General features: G+C 36.3%; 4 protein-coding genes across 7 annotated transcripts in view; all 4 read left to right on the top strand.

The window, feature by feature from the left end:
* Positions 1–19,406, top strand: part of LOC109047541 (protein phosphatase 1 regulatory subunit 29-like) — a 905,211-nt gene that overhangs the window by 232,555 nt on the left and 653,250 nt on the right. The window lies entirely within an intron of this gene.
* LOC109046565 (beta-1,3-N-acetylglucosaminyltransferase manic fringe) overlaps positions 1–19,406 on the top strand; it is a 788,629-nt gene that overhangs the window by 245,735 nt on the left and 523,488 nt on the right. The gene's annotated exons all lie outside the window — the stretch shown is intronic.
* LOC122135003 (RNA 3'-terminal phosphate cyclase-like) lies at positions 1,545–6,619 on the top strand. The gene is made up of 12 exons (XM_042712429.1): positions 1,545–1,692; positions 1,771–1,986; positions 2,145–2,245; positions 2,878–3,021; positions 3,146–3,269; positions 3,364–3,422; positions 3,513–3,654; positions 4,600–4,721; positions 4,799–4,857; positions 5,082–5,176; positions 6,243–6,347; positions 6,439–6,619. Exons 2-12 carry the CDS (start codon positions 1,942–1,944, stop codon positions 6,535–6,537), a joined length of 1,095 nt encoding a protein of 364 aa, XP_042568363.1. The 5' UTR covers positions 1,545–1,692; positions 1,771–1,941; the 3' UTR covers positions 6,538–6,619.
* Positions 14,244–19,406, top strand: part of LOC109047788 (dual specificity protein phosphatase CDC14AB-like) — a 39,268-nt gene continuing 34,105 nt past the window's right edge. For all 3 annotated transcript variants that reach the window (XR_006153266.1, XM_042712424.1, XM_042712423.1), the window contains exons 1-3: positions 14,244–14,461; positions 15,416–15,506; positions 16,156–16,232. Coding sequence is in view for 2 of the 3 variants with exons in the window: in XM_042712424.1 (XP_042568358.1) it covers positions 14,366–14,461; positions 15,416–15,506; positions 16,156–16,232 (264 nt within the window). In the remaining variant the exon portion in view is untranslated. The remainder of the gene's footprint in view (positions 14,462–15,415; positions 15,507–16,155; positions 16,233–19,406) is intronic.

Genomic DNA, 19,406 nt, shown 5'->3' with positions numbered 1-19,406 from the left:
TTTAACCCATCCAAAGTGAACACACACAGCAGTGAACACACACACACACCATGAACACAGACCCGGAGCAGTGGGCAGCCATTTATGCTGCGGTGCCTGGGGAGCAGTTGGGGGTTTCGGTGCCTTGCTCAAGGGCACCTCAGTCGTGGTATTGCCAGCCCAAGACTCGTACCCACAACCTTAGGGTTAGGAGTCACTCTCTACTCTCTAGTCACTCTCTAGTCACTCTCTAGCCACTAGGCCACGACTTTCCCCTGTAAATTATAAATGTAAATTGTAAATTGTTTCTGCAATTTCTGGAGCACGCTCCCAAAATTTTCTCTTTAAACGATGGGTTTGATGGAACCACAAGCTGTTCTGTCTTGGCAAGGTTGAGTTGAAGGTGATGGTCCGTCATCCAGCAAGAAATGTCTGTTGGACAAACTGAGATGCGAGCAGCTATCGTCGGATCATGTTTCTGAATGACAGAACCTAGTGATGCCATGTAGACAGAGAAAAGAAGTGGTCCAAGAACTGAGCCCTGAGGCACCCCAGTAGCTAGATGTTGCGACTTTGACATCTCACCTCTTCAAGATACCTTGAAGGACCTATCTGAGAGGTAAGACTCAAACCACAGGAGTGCGGTTCCTGAGATGCCTTTTGCCAATAGGGTTGACAGGAGGATTTGGTGGTTAACCATGTCAAAAGTAGTGGAGGAGGTTGTTCTTTGTGAGAAAGGCAGAGACATGGTTGAACACAGCTCGTTCAAGTGTTTTTGCAATGAAAGGAAGAAGGGAAACCGGTCTGTAGTTCTCTAAAAGACATGGGTTAAGGGTGGGTTTCTTAAGTAGAGGGGTTATACCACGAGCCTGTCTAAATGCTGAGGGGAAAACACCAGTGTGAAGGGATGTGTTAATGATGTGAGTGAGTGCAGGTACAACTGCAGGAGAAATGGCTTGAAGGAGATGAGATGGAATAGGATCAAGCTGACAAGATGATTAGAAAGGATGAGCTTGGAGACGTCTGCTTCAGAGAGTGAAGAGAAGGACAAGCTGGTACGATATGCTTGACAGATTGTGGTGTGGAAAATTGTGCACTGATGGTTTTAATTTTATTAATGATGTGAATGTGACAAACTTAATGAAGAATGTGACAAAGTCGTCAGCTGTTAGTGTTGATGGATGAGGGGGAGGAGGAGGAGGAGGAGGACAAAGGAGTGAGGAAAATGTTTTAAAGAGCATTCGAGAGTTTAGCTAAGATAGTATGTCATAGTATGTCCTTTTAACAGTGGAGACATTAGCTGAGAAGGAAGAGAGGAGTGACTGATAGATATAAAGGTCATACATATTATAACACCTCCAAAATGTATCAGAAAAGCTAATTAAAATAAGTAGGCTATAGTTTTTTTCATAAACATTTTGATGACAAAGTGCTTTTATCCGCTCATAAGTTCTCGGTGCATTCCAAAATGAGTCAGTTCACTCGAAAACCGCGTAATCCGATTTAAATGAACCGAGCGGTATAGTGAACCGGTTCACACAATTCACTGAAAAGATCCGATTCAATTGAACGATACGCCAACGAATCCGACATCGCCTACCTGCGCATGCCCAGAGCCCGTCCACCATAGCAGTGTGACTGGCAAGACTAGTTGCTAGAGTAGAGTGTGAATGATCGCATTGCCAGGAAATTCGCTGAGTTCTTAGCCTATATGTAAGCGAGTCAAATTAATATTTGATTTATTTCACTCGGCTCAGCTGCGTATTAAGTTCATTTCTTCTTTCATTCCAGAAGAGCAGTTTCTCTAGTGCCGGAGCTTTTGTTGAGAAGTTCGCGTTTATCGCGGCATTGTTTGTGGCCATACGCCGGTTTATATTAACTTTCGTACAGTGTGAAAGTCTCGCTCGGGCTCTTTATTCCCACACTGCGATACATTGTAACAATTTCTCGCTTTTCGCGAAAATGGCCGCAACTACGTTCGAAATGGACGGAAGTGTAATGGAAGGGGTGAGTGTTCTATTTCGAACCTTTTTTTGTTTTGTTTTGTTTGATATCTCCGATTAAAGTTTTAATGTTGAACATGTTAGAATGGCATCGCCAGAATTGAATTCAGTAGTCTTCGGTAATTCTTTAAAAAGACAAATTTTGGATCTTTCTCTTTAAAGGGAGGACAGATTTTAAGGCTGTCCGCGGCGCTGAGTTGCATCCAAGGGGCGTCAATCAAAATAAATAAAATCCGAGCCGGTAGAAGCACACCGGGTTTGAGGTAATGGAAATGTTGTTTTTAGACACCTTATATATTCATTTCTGTGGCTTTAGGTACATTTAAACAGTTATTTTTTTATATATGTGGAACATCCTCCATTTGCTCCCCCCTTTCCTATTCTACAGTGAATCATGAAACAAAGCAAAGTTGGTTGTTGGAGTCTAGTTACCCAATTTACACTTTACTTTCGGAGTCAAGCACATGGATATACGACTATATATAAAGTAAAGTTGTTTTGAACAGTTGTTTATCCCACAGAAACGCTGTTAAATACTTTTACCATGAATTTTTAATGGGGCCCTTTGTTAGTTGGCACTGAAGCACATGACTACTTTCCATGTTATCCCTTCACTTTTATCTATTTAAATGGTCTGGATTTTTATCGAAACTCTTTAGTAACCCATATTTTTCTTTGTTGTGTACATTAGTGCTTTTTTTAAGTATACAGATGCAGCCTATATAAAAAAAAAAAGTTACTTAAACTCAATCTAGTCTGATTCCCATGTCAATAAATGGAGAAAATCTGAATCTGGTCGAAATGAGTTGTATTTTGAGCTGCATGTACTTAGTTTTCTCTTCAATTGTTATCTCGACACCCCCCCCCACCACCCTTCCCTATTCAATGTCACCAGGCCTCAGCATCTGTCAGGTCTCGAGCTGGTGAGGGACATGTGCAACGGCAATCTGGAAGGAGCCACAGTGGGATCCTCTGAAATTACGCTCACTCCTGGGAAAATCAAGGGCGGGAATCATGTCGCAGATACTCGGACGGCTGGGTGAGTACCTCTTTGAGTCATTTAGACTGCCTTATTTCTGCTAAACTGTAAAATTATGCCAATATGTGACACCCTGATGAAGCATTTTTGGCCCCTAAGTGTACTTTTGTTGTCTGTGGTGTAGAAGCGTGGGACTGCTGATGCAGATCTCACTGCCGTGCTCCCTGTTCGCTCAGGGTCCGTCAGAGCTGTGCTTGAAGGGAGGAACCAATGCTGAGATGGCACCTCAGATCGACTACACTCTGAAGGTATGTGTAGACGTATGTTTGCGCACTGGGCAGGACCGGATTGAGTCATCAGCTGTGGACATCCTTCTAATTCTGACGTTCAAATCTCTTTTAGGTCTTCAAACCGATAGTGGAGAGATTCGGAGTTCAGTTTGACTGTGATTTAAAAATGAGGTATTGAAGTGCAACTTTGGAGCAGATCTGATGGTAGTCGTTAAAAAGTCAAACCTAAAATGTTTTCAAAATCTTTTCCGGCAAAAACAGGGGATACTATCCTAAGGGAGGTGGGGAGGTGGTGCTCAAGGTGAACCCTGTGAAGGAGCTGAGTCCCATCAACATGACTGAAAGAGGAAACATCACCAAGATCTACGGCAGGGCCTTCGTGGCTGGAGTGCTGCCCTTTAAGGTACAAGATTGTTGACACAATTTTTTTTGATGCTAATTGGGCATGGAACAAATAATTCTCCCACAACATCTAAAAAAATCGCTTTAGCAAGTAGACTTGAAACAACAACATAGTTAATTTTTTATTTCTTCACCACATAATTTGTTTATTATTCATAAGTAGCAAGGGGCGAAAAATTCGTAAACCACAACGTTAAAATTTTTTAACATTTATTTTTTATTACTTTTAACTTTGCTACATAATTTACATTTCTATTTTTGAAACTAGCCTTGATAAACAAAAAAAATCTCTATTTTTTTTTTTTGCCTCACTACAATAACCTCCTTCACCAAAACCAAGCTATGTTTTCTACTTTGTGTTAATATTTTTATTTTATTCTCTTTATGTATTTTTTTTTTTTTTTTGTAATGCTTCTTTTATGTATTTTTATTTTTTTTTTTTTGTAATTTTTGGTTGTTAAGCTAAACCACAAGTACTTTTTTTTTTTTAAAAATTTTTTTACTTAGTTTTCATGTCATTTTTTAACTAGCCTTGTGGAAAAAAAGCTCTAAAATCACAACATGCTTTTTTTTTTTTTTTTTTTTTTGACTACATACATAATGTTTGTAAGTAGCCTTAAATGCTCTTAAATCACAACATGTGTTGTTTTTGATAATTCACTACATAATTTACATTTGTTTTTTCATAACTAGCCTTGGGAAAAAAGCTATCAACCAAAATATTTTCAATTTTTATTTACTTAGTGAGATAATTTACATTACTTTCAACGCTATCTAGCATTAAGTCCTTAAGTAGCCTTGTGTAAAGCACAACATGCTTTGTTTTTTTAGGTTTTAATCAGCATTGTTTGGAGAAAGTGGCATTATGTTTATAAAACACTCCATTTATTTTGCAACTGCCCTTTACTTCTCCATAAACTTCAGTTGAATTGTTCTTGATGTTTAGTTGGCGAAGGACATGTCCACGGCAGCAGTCCGCACTATCAGGAAAGAAATTAAGGATCTGTACATCAACATTCAGTCTCTGCAAGAGAAGGAAAAGGCCTGTGGCAACGGCAACGGGATCATGTGAGTACATCCCATCTCAAACCATCTGCTGCGATACCGCTTTGATTAACGTCTGTACGTTTTGTGTCTCCTGGCAGAATAATTGCAGAATCATCCACTGGCTGCATATTTGCAGGGTCATCTCTTGGCAAAAAAGGTAAGACTTGTCTAGTTGCCCAGTCCTGAAGAATTAATTCAGTGTCATTGTTTTGGCACTAGAGGGCGATATGTCACAATAAAAAAAGCCTGTTCATTTGTGCTTTCACTTGTAATGTGGATGAGACAATGTCTAATAGATTCCCCTGCTATGATGATTCATTCTCAAAATTAACATGAATGTAAAATTTGACCGTGTTTATGTTCTTTCTGTTTTGTCTTCAGGTGTATATGCTGACAAAGTTGGCATCGAGGCTGCAGAAATGTTGCTAAGAAACATCAGGCATAATGGTTGTGTGGATGAGTTCTTGCAAGACCAGGTCAGGCACACAATATGTGTTTATCTGGAGAGTAATTATACATTTTGTTTTACTTTATTCCCAGTAAATTGTCTTGGGGGGAAAAAAAATCCTTAACCAAAATGTTTGTTTTTTTATTTAATTTTTGTGTGTGTGAATAATGTTGGATAAAAAGCCTCTTAACCACAAGAAGTTTTTTTTATTATTTCTTCTCCACATAATTTACTTTCTTTACATGAGTTTAAAATATTCCACCTGAGCCTCCAGCGTGAGTTTATTTTAGGCGACCGTTATTTTAGAATGTATGGCCTTCTTGTTTCCGTGGTGATGCGTCATGCTTGTCACGTGACATACCACAGCCACAATAGCGCTGTATGACAGATTTATTGCTACCGTTTCATTTTTTCCTTTTTTGGGTGTTTTAAACACCTTTATAATGACCACGTTAGTTGATCTATAACAAAGTCTCTTTAGGCCAAAGTGTGAAAGTAGATTTGAATTCAGTAGCTGATCATGTGACGCACTGAAAGTTTTAATCACACTCATCAAAGATCGTACTCATCAAAGGGTCAAAAACTGGTTTTACATGTTTTTTGTAGCTAGCTCTTAAACCACAACATGCTTTTTGTGTTGTTTTTTTATTACACAACATCATTTGTTTTTCTTGTAACTAGCCTTGAAAAAAGCTCTTAACCACAACATGCTTTGTTTTTGTTTTACTTTGCTACGTGTTTTATGTTTCTTTTAATGTATATAGTGTTGAAAAAACTCTTTTTTTTTTTACATCTCTACCTAATTTACATTTCTTTAATTAATTGGTTTAATATTAGTTTTTAACTAGCCCTCAAAACACATGCTTTTTTTTTTTTTTTTACCTTGTTTTTTGCTTGTTTGTTTTGTAACTAGCCTTGAAAAATGCTATTAAATCACATTGTTTTTTTTTACTTTTCTATGTAATTAGCATTTTCTTTTTATGTGAATAACATCAAATAGAAATTTCACAATTTTTTATAAAAATTTTTTATGTTTCAGTGCAACATAAAAAATGTGTTTGTCTAGAAAGTAATTATATGTTGCTTTTTTACAGCTTATTATTTTCATGGCCTTGGCAAACGGCATATCCAGAATGCGAACAGGCCCGATCACTCTCCACACACAAACGGCAATCCACGTGGCCGAGCAGCTCACGAACGTAAGTTCAGACCTGGACGCACCTTATAGTCATTAAAAACTAAGTTTGTTTAAAAACTAGGTGACTTTAACTCGTTTTCTTTCTTTTACAGGCCAAATTCGTTATACGCAAAGCAGAGGATGAGCATGCCAACAACGATACCTACATTATCGAGTGCCAAGGAGTGGGTGCCACCAATCCTAGCTTGTGAACACATGGATCCGTCATCCTCGGCTTGTCCCCAGCTGAGATGAGGAGGACTTGTAGCAGAGACACCTACTACTGTAACTGACTGGATGACGCAAAGATAACTTTATTATCTTTGTTCGATTGCGATTAACCATTAGTTTTCTGGCACTGACCACCTAGTCTCTCCACATTTGTCCCCTGCTGTGTCCCCTTCTGAAACTTTCGTTATTACTCAGGGTATTGCCTTACACCGTAATAAAACGGATACTTTGAACTCTTCATGCAATATTTCGCAGAATCCTGACTGTTTTTTGGGCAAATTTGCTTTCCGCACGCTAACACAAGCCTTAAAGGTTTCATTAAATCCTTCCGATACTGTTAACAATAACAATAGCTTAACCAATTTGCATGGACGTAGTAAAATATATGTATGCTCCACTGGTAAATTAGTGCACTGTGTGTACAAGGAGGAAAAGAACGTTTTTTTTTCTCCCAAGTTTATGGTTCCATGTAGCTGCTTTTTTTTTTTGTATTTGTTATTTAAGTCGTTTCTACGTTGTTTCCAAAATTTCATTACCATCTTATTCTATTCTCATTGACATCCCTTAGATAATTTAAACTTTTTGACTCTTAAAAAGGATCAATTCTTAATCAAAAATTTCTGTTTGTTATTTATAAGATGGATTTTTTTTTTTTTTTTGCGCAATTATTTTTTGCATTTTTTTGGCTACTTTAGGTGACCGTGTTCTTTTGTTATTGCATTAAAAATTGTGGATAAAAAAAATACAATAAAATAGAGTGATAGACATACAATATTTTACCTTGATTCTGTGTTGTCTTTGCCATAAAGCTAGAGGATTTATCTGTATTTAAAGAGATAGTTCACCCAGAAATTGTAATTTACCTCACCTTAGGTTGTTCTAAACCTGTATGAGTTTATTAAACTCATTTATTAAATATATTTTGATGAATGTTGGGGCAACAAACAATTGATGGTAGCCATTGACTTTGGAAGCCAATGGCTACCATCAATTGTGATGGTTATCCACTTTCTTCAAAATACCTTATTTTGGTTCAACAGAAGAACGAAACTACAGGTTTGGAACATCTCTTGAGGATGAGTAAATGATGACACAATTTTCATTTGTGGGTGAACTGGTCCACTTTAAATCTGTTTTGCTCTTTTTTAAAATTGCACCATCCCTGGGCTTTTCTAATGTAATTCAGGCATTTCACGTTTATATGCCTGTCTTAAAGTCTCTTATGGACATTTAAAAAGCCCCGTTTTTATGTGTCTTACACCACCTGTTATAACAGGCTACTAAAGTGAAAAAGCACTTGACCTTACAATGCAAATCTTCGTTTAGCTCACCCTAGAGACAGCCTACAAGTGTTAGCTGTTGCCGTTCCAACTGGAGGGGGGGGTGTCTTCCCTCTGACTCTTTTGTGCTCCAGCCGGCACAATTACTGCGGCAGATGCCAAACAATAGTGAGAGAGCGAAGAAGAGAATAGGGCAAACCATTGTGATGATACGTGAATATGCATGGAGGCCCTTGGGTCTGGAAAGGGCACATCTACATTGTTAAAAGAAGAAGCCTCCTCTGCGGGGGGCGTGGGTGTGGCTTCTGAAGCACATTGCAGTGGGCCGTCACTTCTGATCATTGGCTGGTCTGGTGCATCTGTTGCTGTGGGTAGTAATTAAACACTGGCAAAGCCCAAAAGGTTAATCTCTGCATTATGGTATGGATGATCACAAACGAATGAATTTTAAAAACCTAGGAGTTTTAAAATATTTTTTTAGTTTTTTATTTTTAAATGACAAAAATTACTATATATAAGAAAATCTTTGCTTATGATCTGGGATAATCAAACATACAAAATAAAAAATTCTAATAACATTTTCATATATTTACGTAACTATTTATGTATTATTTTTCACATGTAACTTAGAATAATTTTACAATTTAGATTTTTGATAAATTGAATAGATGATTTGAAAATTTAAACTAATTTATAAAAAATTAGTGTGACATTAATAATTATTGATTTGATTGAACAAAACCATCACTTTTTTAAGAATATCTTTCCATATGGTCTGGATGATCAAAAAACATAACTGGGATTTATTAAAATGTATAATTTATATTAATTATCAATTTGTATATAGAAATGTATTTATTTTATATTTATGAATAATGGATTTTTTAAATTGTTTAATAATGTAAAAATTAATAAATTTTGTAATGCAGAAAATGTAATACAAGAAGAAGCTACTGAAAAAAAAATCTATATATATATGTAGATTAGATTATTTGATATTATGTAGTTTTCTATCGATAGAGATATACATATATTATTATTTAATTACAGACTATACACAATTACTTTAATAGATATTTATATTATTTTTTAATTATTAAAATGTAATACCAATGTAATATCCATATATAGAGAACCAAGCGAGGAGCGAGAGGAGAGAGGGGAGAGCAAGAGATACATTCTATAGATATAGACAAAATGCATTTGCTCTAGATGATCAATATAAACTATAGAATTTAAAAATGGTTTATTTAAAAAAAATGTTTTTTAACTTGTTTCAATCAATTTATTTATATATTATGTTTTATTTTTGGAATTAGAGGGTTAATATTAAAGTTGTAATTTTTTTATTAGTTAAAAAATAATTGTACCAATGAATTTAAAAAAAAATGGTAATTAAAGTGTTTATGAATTATTAAAAACTGCAAGAAAGTTACTGGCCTAATCTGTGCCTAGCAAAGCCTTAGAAAGGTTTGCTAATGTAAAAAGGCTTCATTAGACATTATCTAGGGCCCTGGGCATATGGGTTTGTACATAATCATGCTCATCAGAGCTGACTGAACATAAAGTACATAAAGTTTTTATGATTTTGCTGTTTGGTGGCCAAGCATGGCATCATAGATAACAACATTTCTATGTGACCTACATTGATATGCAGCATAAAGATAAATGCTAGGCAATAATACACCCGTAATGTTCAGTGTTAATAACCAATTTTCATAATCTTCTATTTTTTATATTAAACCCTTAACAGTGGTCTTTAATTACTGTATGGACTTCGCCCCACATTAGATTAGATATGGTGACCCCGGACGGATAAAAACCAGCACACTGGATTTGCCAAAGCATGAAAACATGCCATGGTGATAAATCTATTTCAAATATTTTTTCTTAACTACTATGGTGGAAAATATGGATTATTTCAATCTCATGTGCACCAATTTTATATATATATATAATGTATGGTATATATATGTATATATATAATATATATCTATAGATATATATATATATATATATAATATATATATATATTTGTGTGTGTATTTGTATTTTTTTTGTTGTATTGTGGCATTTTTACTAGTGTTTTGTGCTCTTTAAATATCCTATTTGTTTATTTATTAATTTTGTATTTCAATGTTTAGTTTGAATTATTTTTTAGTATATTGTTTAACTAACTGAAAATGAGAAATTTTGTTGCCTGGGCAAATAACTGAAATACAATACACAGATACATCATTTTTTTAGTAATATTGGAAATAATTTATTTTCATTTAATATTTTTATTTAGTTGTTTTTATTTTATTTTTAACAAAATTATTTTAAATTATGTATTTATTATAAAGAAGTTTATTTTTTTTTAATTTCATGTTTTAGTTTTTACTTAAGTTTAGTACATCAACCTAAATGAAATGAAAATGAGAAATGTTTGTTTTAATTTAAAATGTTATATTATTTTGTTTCAGTTTTATATTATTTCAACAAAATATTTTTAGTATTTTTTTATATTACAGTTTTTTTTTTTTCTTCTTTTATGGGGCTTTTAAAGACCTCTAGTAACACATCACTTCTCTTTTTCAGGTCTGTTTTGACAACAAAAAAAACTTACTTTAAGTAGTGTCTACGTGACCTGATTGATTCACCTCTTGAAAGCCGTTGTCATGGCTTGACCTCAAAACACACAGTGAAAAACACTCATTTTTACTAGCACACTAGCATGTGTGAAACCTGTCATTTACTTTTCCATGATGTCAGAGCAGCATTCCGCCTGGACAGAACCAAACAATAGCTAGCATGCTCTAAAAAGCATAGATACACTATATGTGACAGCGATGACAACCTTGGAAACATACCCGGAGGAAAGAAACGTCACAATAGTTCACTCTGTTTTGGAAAAGTAACACAAGGAACCCTGAAAGTCACAACCTTACCTAGGAGACCGTAACATGAGTGGCATGTGAGGAAACCCTGAGCGGGCCGCGGTGAGCCGGACTTGTCCTCCCTGTTCTGTTCCACTGGGCACACACTCTGTCCCCCAGAGACCACTGCACATTTGTGGTCTAGGGTCCGTTCCGTCCCAGAGGGTCCCACACCAAACCTCGGCTCTACAAAACAAAACCTCCATGAGGCATGTCAACGCTGTATCCTGAGATCCCAGGAGAAATAGTGAATGGAGTGGGTCAGCCACGGGGGCGCCATCGGGAGTCAAAGGTCTGGATCTCCTTGGTAGGAGGTCGGAAGATCGAAAAAACATAATAAGAGCTTTGTTTGAAGATCGCTGTTTATATGACTTGGGAAGTTGCATGTGATACCAGTCCTCCTCAGTTGACTGGAATTGTACTATGATTACCACAGGATGCATTGATGTCTCCATAGTAGTATGGATATATAGGCCTAATGCCTAGTTCACCCAAATTTTTAGTCATTACAAGTGGGTGTGAATTTTTTAATTTAATTTAATATTTTTTATTTACATTTAAAAAAAAATATTTGATATATTCATAAAAAATTTATTATATTTAATTTTTTTTTTAAATATTAAGTTTTTAATATATAAAATTAGATTTTTTTTAATTGATAAAAATAATGTAAAATTAATAAATAGTTTACTAATTTTAAATGCTATTAATTATTGGAAAATACAAGAAAGGAAAGGAAAACTACTGCTAAAAATAACTATATATAAGAAAATCTTTGCATATGGTCTGGATGAATTGTTAAAACAATTAATTTTTTTAAAATTAATTTTATATATTTACATTTATTATTTTAGATGGTAAATAAATGGTTGAGAAAAACGTGGCAACCGGGGAGATCAATTAAGTAACTTTTTATTCGAAAAAAAGAGCGAGGGAAAGTTAAGCGAAATATTTAATCATGAGTGCGAAACAAAATATTATAATTATCATAATAATAATAATTATTAGTTGTTGTACCAATTTGATAATTAGGATTTTAATATTACTTTTAAAGTTAGGAGTTTTTTAAATTGTTAAATAATTAGTATTTAATAATTTTATTAAATGTAAAACAAAACAAAAACAATTATTATATATGCAGATATTTTGAAGAATCTTTTTCTCCATACAAAGAGTAAGTGGTTTCCAAAATAAATGGATTCCCCCGGCTTTCAAAATATCTAATTTTTTGTTTCACAAATGAAAGAGAGGAAGATTGGAACAGCATGAGAATTAATACATAAGGACACCTGATTGTACATTTAACTATTTTTTTTTTTTTTTTTTTGATTGCAAGCAAACACCGCCCTCCCTTTAAGGCTCTACTAATATGCTAATATAGTAATATCAAAAAGAAGCACAAGCTAGTTCCTCTAGCCAAGGGGCAGTGGGTTCACTGTTGTTGTTTACGCTCATTTGTCAGATTATTCAAATCCTATGCGCAATGCACCAAAACATCCTGGTTTGCTTTTGTTTGCTGCCTAATCACTTAAAAAACAATACAGAAAGATCAGACTGAGCTGTCATGAATGGACCCCACTTACTAATCTGCTTCACAAAGTCCATCTGCTCACACTGAACTATTTAGAACCTGTGGTGACCACACTGTGATCAGTTTCATGACATGATCTCTCCAGCTGCTGCTGTGAATGACCCGAATAAACACCTCCTGCAGCGGGCCAACGATATTTGAGCTCAGTGTTACAGACTGGTCTGATGACTTGTGTGTTTGGGTTATTCACTGATGATAGACTATGTGCTGTAAAAACAAAAGACATGTCAAAAAACTCAGATAGACATTATTCTAGATAGACAGAGAGAGATAGTACTACTATAGATCCGTAGATAGATAGATAGACAGATAGATAGATGGACAGACGGATGGAGGGACAGACACACACAACACACACACACACACACACATTAGACAGATTGATAGATAGTTAGAAAGATAGATAGACAGACAGACAGATAGATCGATAGATAGATAGATAGATAGATAGATAGACAGATGGAGATAGACAGACGATAGAGGGACAGAGAGAAGAGACACACACACACCACACACAAAATAGATGGACCAGACAGACAAGACAGACAACACACAGACAGACAGACACACCAGACAGACAGATAGATATTATAGATAGATAGACAGATTAAGATAGACAGATAGACAGATAGACAGATAGATAGATAGATAGATAGATAGATAGATGGACAGACGGAGACGGACAGTAGAGCCAGAAGCACCACACACAACACACCCACAAAGAGATAGATAGATAGATTAGACCGACACAGACGCACAGACAGATAGACAGATAGATATATAGATAGATTGATAGATAGATAGACAGATAGATGGATGGACAACGGCCATGGAGGGACAGAGGACACACACACACACCACACACACACAGACTAGATACACAGATACATACACACACATATAGATATATAGATAGATAGATAGATAGATACAGACAGACAGATGGATGTAGACAGAGACATACACACTCACAGCATAGACCACGACAGACAGACAGACAGATAGATAGATATATAGATAGATAGATAGATAGAATAGATAATAGATGATGGACAGATGGATGGAGGACAGAGACATAGACACAGACACACACACACACACACACACACACACAGACAGACAGATAGATAGATAGATAGATAGATAGATGATGGACAGACGGATGGAGGGACAGAGACACACACACACACACACACACACACACACACACACACACACACAACACACAGACAACAGACAGACACACACAGATAGACATATATTCCGGACGACAATGGACACACACACTGAAGTAAAGATCCATTCACTAAATAAATACTTTTTATATACAACAATAGTACATAACCACACCATAGCATTATTCTATTTAGTCATCTCTCAACAATACAGTCAAGACGAGAGCAGTGAGTGAACTACTGCAGGTTTGATGTCTCTCTCAGAGTGAAAACAACCTCTCGTTCTCTGATTGGTCGAGCGAGAGTGAACCTCCATCCTTCCGTGCCGCTGATTGGACATCTCGGCACCACGTGAACGGTCCCTTTAAGATCTTTCCTGACTGTCCGCGAATATGGCAAGGGAGAGATTTCACCTAATGACCAGGGCAGATAACCAGTGCAAGGACCGCGACTCGTATCTGCCCAGTTTAAAGCGAAAACGGATATATATAATTCGATCGAATGGCGTTTTTTGACCGGCGCGCGCGAGAGAACAACAACTGCTGATCATTCAAGCACTTTAACGCGGGACGCGCGAGTTGGGAAGCCGAAGTGACGCAGCTGGAGTTGTTTCAACAGCTTGAGAAGTTGCAGCTCATTTCCTTCACCTTTTACACGCGTGGAAGAATACCACGAGATACGAGTGCCTTGTTTACACATCTCATTGGGCTTTTCTGTTTCTTGAGCTACTCGGAATATTTGCGCCATCAGTTAAGAGAGAAGTTGCCTCCGTGAGAGGAAACGGATTTTAAAGCAGCAGAGACGTTAACGTTTGCTCCTCTTTTCGAAATAGCTGCCCTCCGTCGATGACTCTCGACACCTTAAAACACTCCGCGATACTCACAACTTTATTTAAAATGGCTGATGAGAATGATTTAATAGGTGCTTCGGAGTTTGTAAAGGTGAGTTTTAAGTTTCTTAGTCGCTTCAGTTTGGGTAACTTTGATTCATTGTGTTTCCTCAGACTGAGATGTACTTGTTTCAGTCATCAGATCCCTGCAGAAACTGTTGATGTGTGTTATTTTAACATTGTCTCAGCTTATTATAATTATTTAAGTGTATTTTTCTTCTTCAAATTTATCATTTGCGTGAGAAATGGAAATAAAAGCTTGAGTTTTGAATTATATATTTTGTATATGATATATAACGGGTCCAAAGGTAATGCATCAACCCTGTTACCACGATGACTATCTTTTATAAAAATCTCTTAATGTGCAAAAACTTTGTTATAAAGCCACCCTCCTCTGTGTTTTTAAGGTCTTAAATGGTCAACCCTGTTATTCTGATTTTGCATAGCAACAGTTGGTTATTGAAAATTGGATATTTACAAAAATATAAGCATTTATTTTTAATAAACACTTGGTAGTTTAATGATCTCAAGCACATGACTAGTAATTGTTAAATGAACTGTCAACCCTGTTATTACTGCTTTATATAGCTTCATATAATTAACTTTTTTTTTAAGTGTCACAGTGCAATTTATAATTAAATTTACACTTAATTGATGGCGGCACTTTGTGTGATAGAATAAAAAAAAGTGGATTCATAAATTAGTAGATTAGATTTGTGGAGGAACATTTATTTTTAAATAAAATCTGTCAAAAAAATAAAATAATGTAACATATTTGACTTTCTCTTACTGTAATTGAAATAAAGTCCCAGTAATGTGATAATTCACATTTATATTTAAGTGTATTTAAAGCTACAGTGGGATAAGTTCATTGTTGCAGATGATTAAACCCAAGCCAATAATCCGATGATAAAATCTTATCTCTGAAGCGTATTAATAGTTGTTTTATAACTGTACTGGCTTGTTTAATCAACCATGTGTATTTTCTTTCCCTTTTTCCCCCCAGATCGACTCTATTTTGCAACCTTGCGGACCAAACCGAAAAGCACCGCAAACACGCATTACTTCAGCACGGATGAGGAGTTTGTGTATGAAAAGTGAGTTTTCCCTCCCTCAGTCATCTTTCAGAGCCAGAACCACCCAGCAGGCAGGAAACTGTTCTGAAGTCGTTACATAACTCTTTAATTGAATGTTGCCTTTAGTAAAAGTTGCATTTTTATCTCCAGCGTTCCATAATGGATCTGTCAATCATTTTTTTGAATTTCTGCATGTGGGAAGATTAGAGAAAATGGAACTAATGTTCTTCGCATCATTCTGACAGATACTTTGAAAGAAAACACTGTTTGAGGCTGACTAACCAAGGATTGGGTATAGTCTTTTTAGAGCTCTCCTTTGTCATAATTGCAAAAATATAATATTGGAATAACGAGTACATTCCAATATGCGACATTATTGCTCATATTTAAAATTACAAGAATGAACACATTTGTATAGTACATTCCCAAACGAGAAAAAGATTTTTTGTCCTTGCTATATCAGTTTAACACCTGCATTGGCTTTATTCTGGCTGTTTTGGGCCACCGATGAGGCTGAACGCTGACAGTCAAAGGACCCCGGGGCCTGGCCCCATTAGCCTGAGCCAAAAGTCCGCTCCATGTTTTACTTTCTATTAAATAATTGTATAAATCAGATCAGTTTTTTCTCTATTAAACAAATGAAGGCTAACATTGTTGCTCTCTTTCATAGCTTTTATGCTGATTTTTGGCCCCCTCAACCTCGCTATGCTGTACAGATACTGCTGTAAACTCAACAAAAAGCTCAAGGTGAGTCAAACACCTGCTTGATTGTTACGTTCCTCCTGAAGAATGTGCAGTATGTTGCTACATCAATTAATAAAAAAGCTGTGGGAATTTGTGCTCACGCCCGTCACTGGATATTTTTGGGCTGTCCGATGTGCTGACGTATATGTTTGTAATATGGGATGGGAATTTAAGCTTATTGATACAGCACTGAACCTCCAGCTACAGCTAGAAAACATCCCATTTCTCTCCCTCACTTTATTAAGTCATCAGCTCGTTTTATGCCATGTCTGTAAGGCAAAATCGCATGTGCTCATTTTAAATGAAAGCGACTGTGACCAGAGGCTCAGAAGGATACATCACGTGCATCTTTAGCCATGTGTCTCCTGTCTTTTTTAGTCTTTGACTCACCTGTAGTCACAGGTAGACCACAGCATGTGTCTTGGCTCAGGGCCTCTTTGAAGCTCAGCGTTTTCAGGCAATGAAGAGATTCTTCTTAAAAGAATAATCCAGGTTCAGTACATTGTGCGAGTGTAATGCTGATTTGAACACAAATTAATTTCTACATGTCGTTCTTCTTTTTTAAAAATGTACATTACCCTGAGAAACTTAACAATGGAAGTAAAAGGGGCCAATTTGTAAACAATAAAAAAACTCCACACTAAAGCATGACCTAAAGAATAATGAGCATTAATATGATATCAGTGTGAAAAAATCACTTATTAAACTTTTCTGTATGAATTTTATATCTAGTTTTACAACTTTGTTGCAATGACACATCTCTAAACAATGGAAAACAACAAATTAAATGGGTTAACATACTCATTATTAATAAAATAAGTTAAAGTGCTTTGAAAAAAATCATAACCATTTCTGCTTTTAAATGCCTCTAAAAATTGGCGGCCTTTCACTTTAATTGTCAGTGCCTCACTGTGTCTTCCATATTTGTTTTGTTTTTAAGAAGAGTAGGACAAGTTGGAATATTTTTTTTGGTAACCCAAATTATTCCTTTAATCCACAATTCAGTTTGTATGAATGTGAACCTTTAAACCTGATACCTAGTCAGTGAGTGAGTCAGTTTCAGCTTCAGCTTATAAATGCCAGCTGGACATCAACCAGTTTGCATTACAAGAATATTTCTAATTTCTCTCAGCTTCTTAAAGTTAAGACTTAATCCAGTGGTTTAGTAACTAGTCATTTACTAGTCGCTTTTATACAAATGGTATTCAGGGACAATCTTCCCCAAGTATAACCTGGGGTTAAGTTAGGGTGACCAAACGTGCCATTTTCCCAGGACAAATCCTGGCCAGCATTTCTATATTGCCTAAAATATCCATGCTTTGGTTTTGGTTTCATACTTAATGAAGGTAATGATCAAGTATTTCGATTTGTTGCCGGTGACCAATAACATGCAGACATTGTATGTAATCGACCAATCGGGTTGCATGAGAAGGCGGGATCTACAGAGAATGGTCAAAGCAATGCAGATACATGTCCTGGGAAATGTCCCGTGTCCTGGGAAAATGGCACGTTTGGTCACCCTAGGTTAAGTGCCTTTCACAATGGTGCGTCTTGATCACTTTGATGATTGAACCAGTCACCTTACTATCTTAAAACTGATATACTAGGCCTTAAATTCACTATTCAAGTTCAACTTTCTCTTCCTCCACCATTGTCATGGCATTATGATCTACTTCAATCTCAATGCTCACAGTCTGCTGAGAAAGTGATTTGCGTGTTATGTCACCTTTCTTGATCTCTTAGGCCTGATCCTTCCGTGTATCAGATGTAACAAATGTTTGGGATTAGATGTGACCTTTTTTCTTTTATCCACTCAGACTTAGGCAGGAGCCACTGGTACTGGCCTTAGCACGTGGTTCATGCATGTCCCCAGGATTTATGAAGGGGGATAGATGTCCGAGTACTGCTCTACACGCTTCAGTTGTGATGTGGGAGGGTCATGGGATCGCCATCCCAACCCCATCAACTCCCCGATTTTCGTTTGATTGCTATATAAACACTGTAAAAGGGCACTGTTTGGTTTTGTTTACATCCTTTGGGAAATATAGTTTTACTAAAGTTACGCTAACTGCTTTCCAAAAACCTAGTGAGCTTCCTTGCTTGCGACTACCTACAGAGACTGCTACCTTCAAAGACAGCATTTTATCCAAAATGAAACTCATAAGTGCCTGATTTAGAACACTACTTAGGTGTTCTGTAAACTCAGGTATGCCACACAAATGAGAATCAATTGATTCCAGTAGTTTTACATTAGTGTGCTGCTTAGCTAACAACACACAAACTTTGGGAACAAGTCTGTTTTTTAATTAGAACTTTTTTATCAATACTTTTCAAATGAAATAAATATATTGTATGCCATCTAAGTCTTCTGAACTCACTGCAATGCATTCTGGGACATTCTCCCTAATGATATGTATGGATTTTTCCATTTGGCTAAAGGTTCTTAATAGTGCATGCCTGCCACCTGCCTTTTGGAAACTACTTTGGGGTTGCTGTCTAGGTAGGCCGGGGGTGGGTCACTTGGTTTTGGAACAAAGCTACAATGTATCCTCTGCTTTAGCAGACTTTAGAAATGTATTTTTTATGATTCATCAGCCTCCAGTAGCATAAAACGGTTTACTTCACTCATTAGTTTCCAATTAACCTAAATTGAGAGGTCAGCAAAGAGGACAAAACCCAAAGCAGACAAGAAGTTTACAGTGTCCTTGTAGTGATTAATTCTGCTGACTGTCAACTTACTTAAGCATCTTTCCATGCTAAAGGAAGGTGTTTGAACAATAATAAACCACTTTATCTTTGTGTTTTGTTCTGTGTTTCTAAAGCTGGCAAGGTGTAGGTCTCTCATGTGTTCATGTTTTGGAATATTAAAGGTAAAAGTCCTGTGGTAAAAGCATGATGTTTTTTCCTCCTAACCACTTTTCACTATTGCACATCCATCCAACCACATGCGAATGTCCCCGCCTGTTTGTAATTTACAAGTTGTTGCCGTAGAGATGACTTTTTTTTTTTTTTTTTTTTTTTTTTTTTTCCAAACCTCACCGGTTTGGGTTGCATGATTGTTTGTAGGCCGGAGGAACCAAACAGCAAGAAGAGAAGCTTGTGTCGTATCTGTTCTGGTAGTTTCTGGTTATCATAAGATCAGTTTTCTAGCATTGCTGAGAGGAGCTTGTGCAATCG

Source organism: Cyprinus carpio, chromosome A22, assembly GCF_018340385.1.
Source record: "Cyprinus carpio isolate SPL01 chromosome A22, ASM1834038v1, whole genome shotgun sequence".
Classification (NCBI taxonomy): domain Eukaryota; kingdom Metazoa; phylum Chordata; class Actinopteri; order Cypriniformes; family Cyprinidae; genus Cyprinus; species Cyprinus carpio.
Note: the sequence above shows the minus strand (reverse complement) of the source record. Positions and strands in the feature narration are given on the sequence as shown.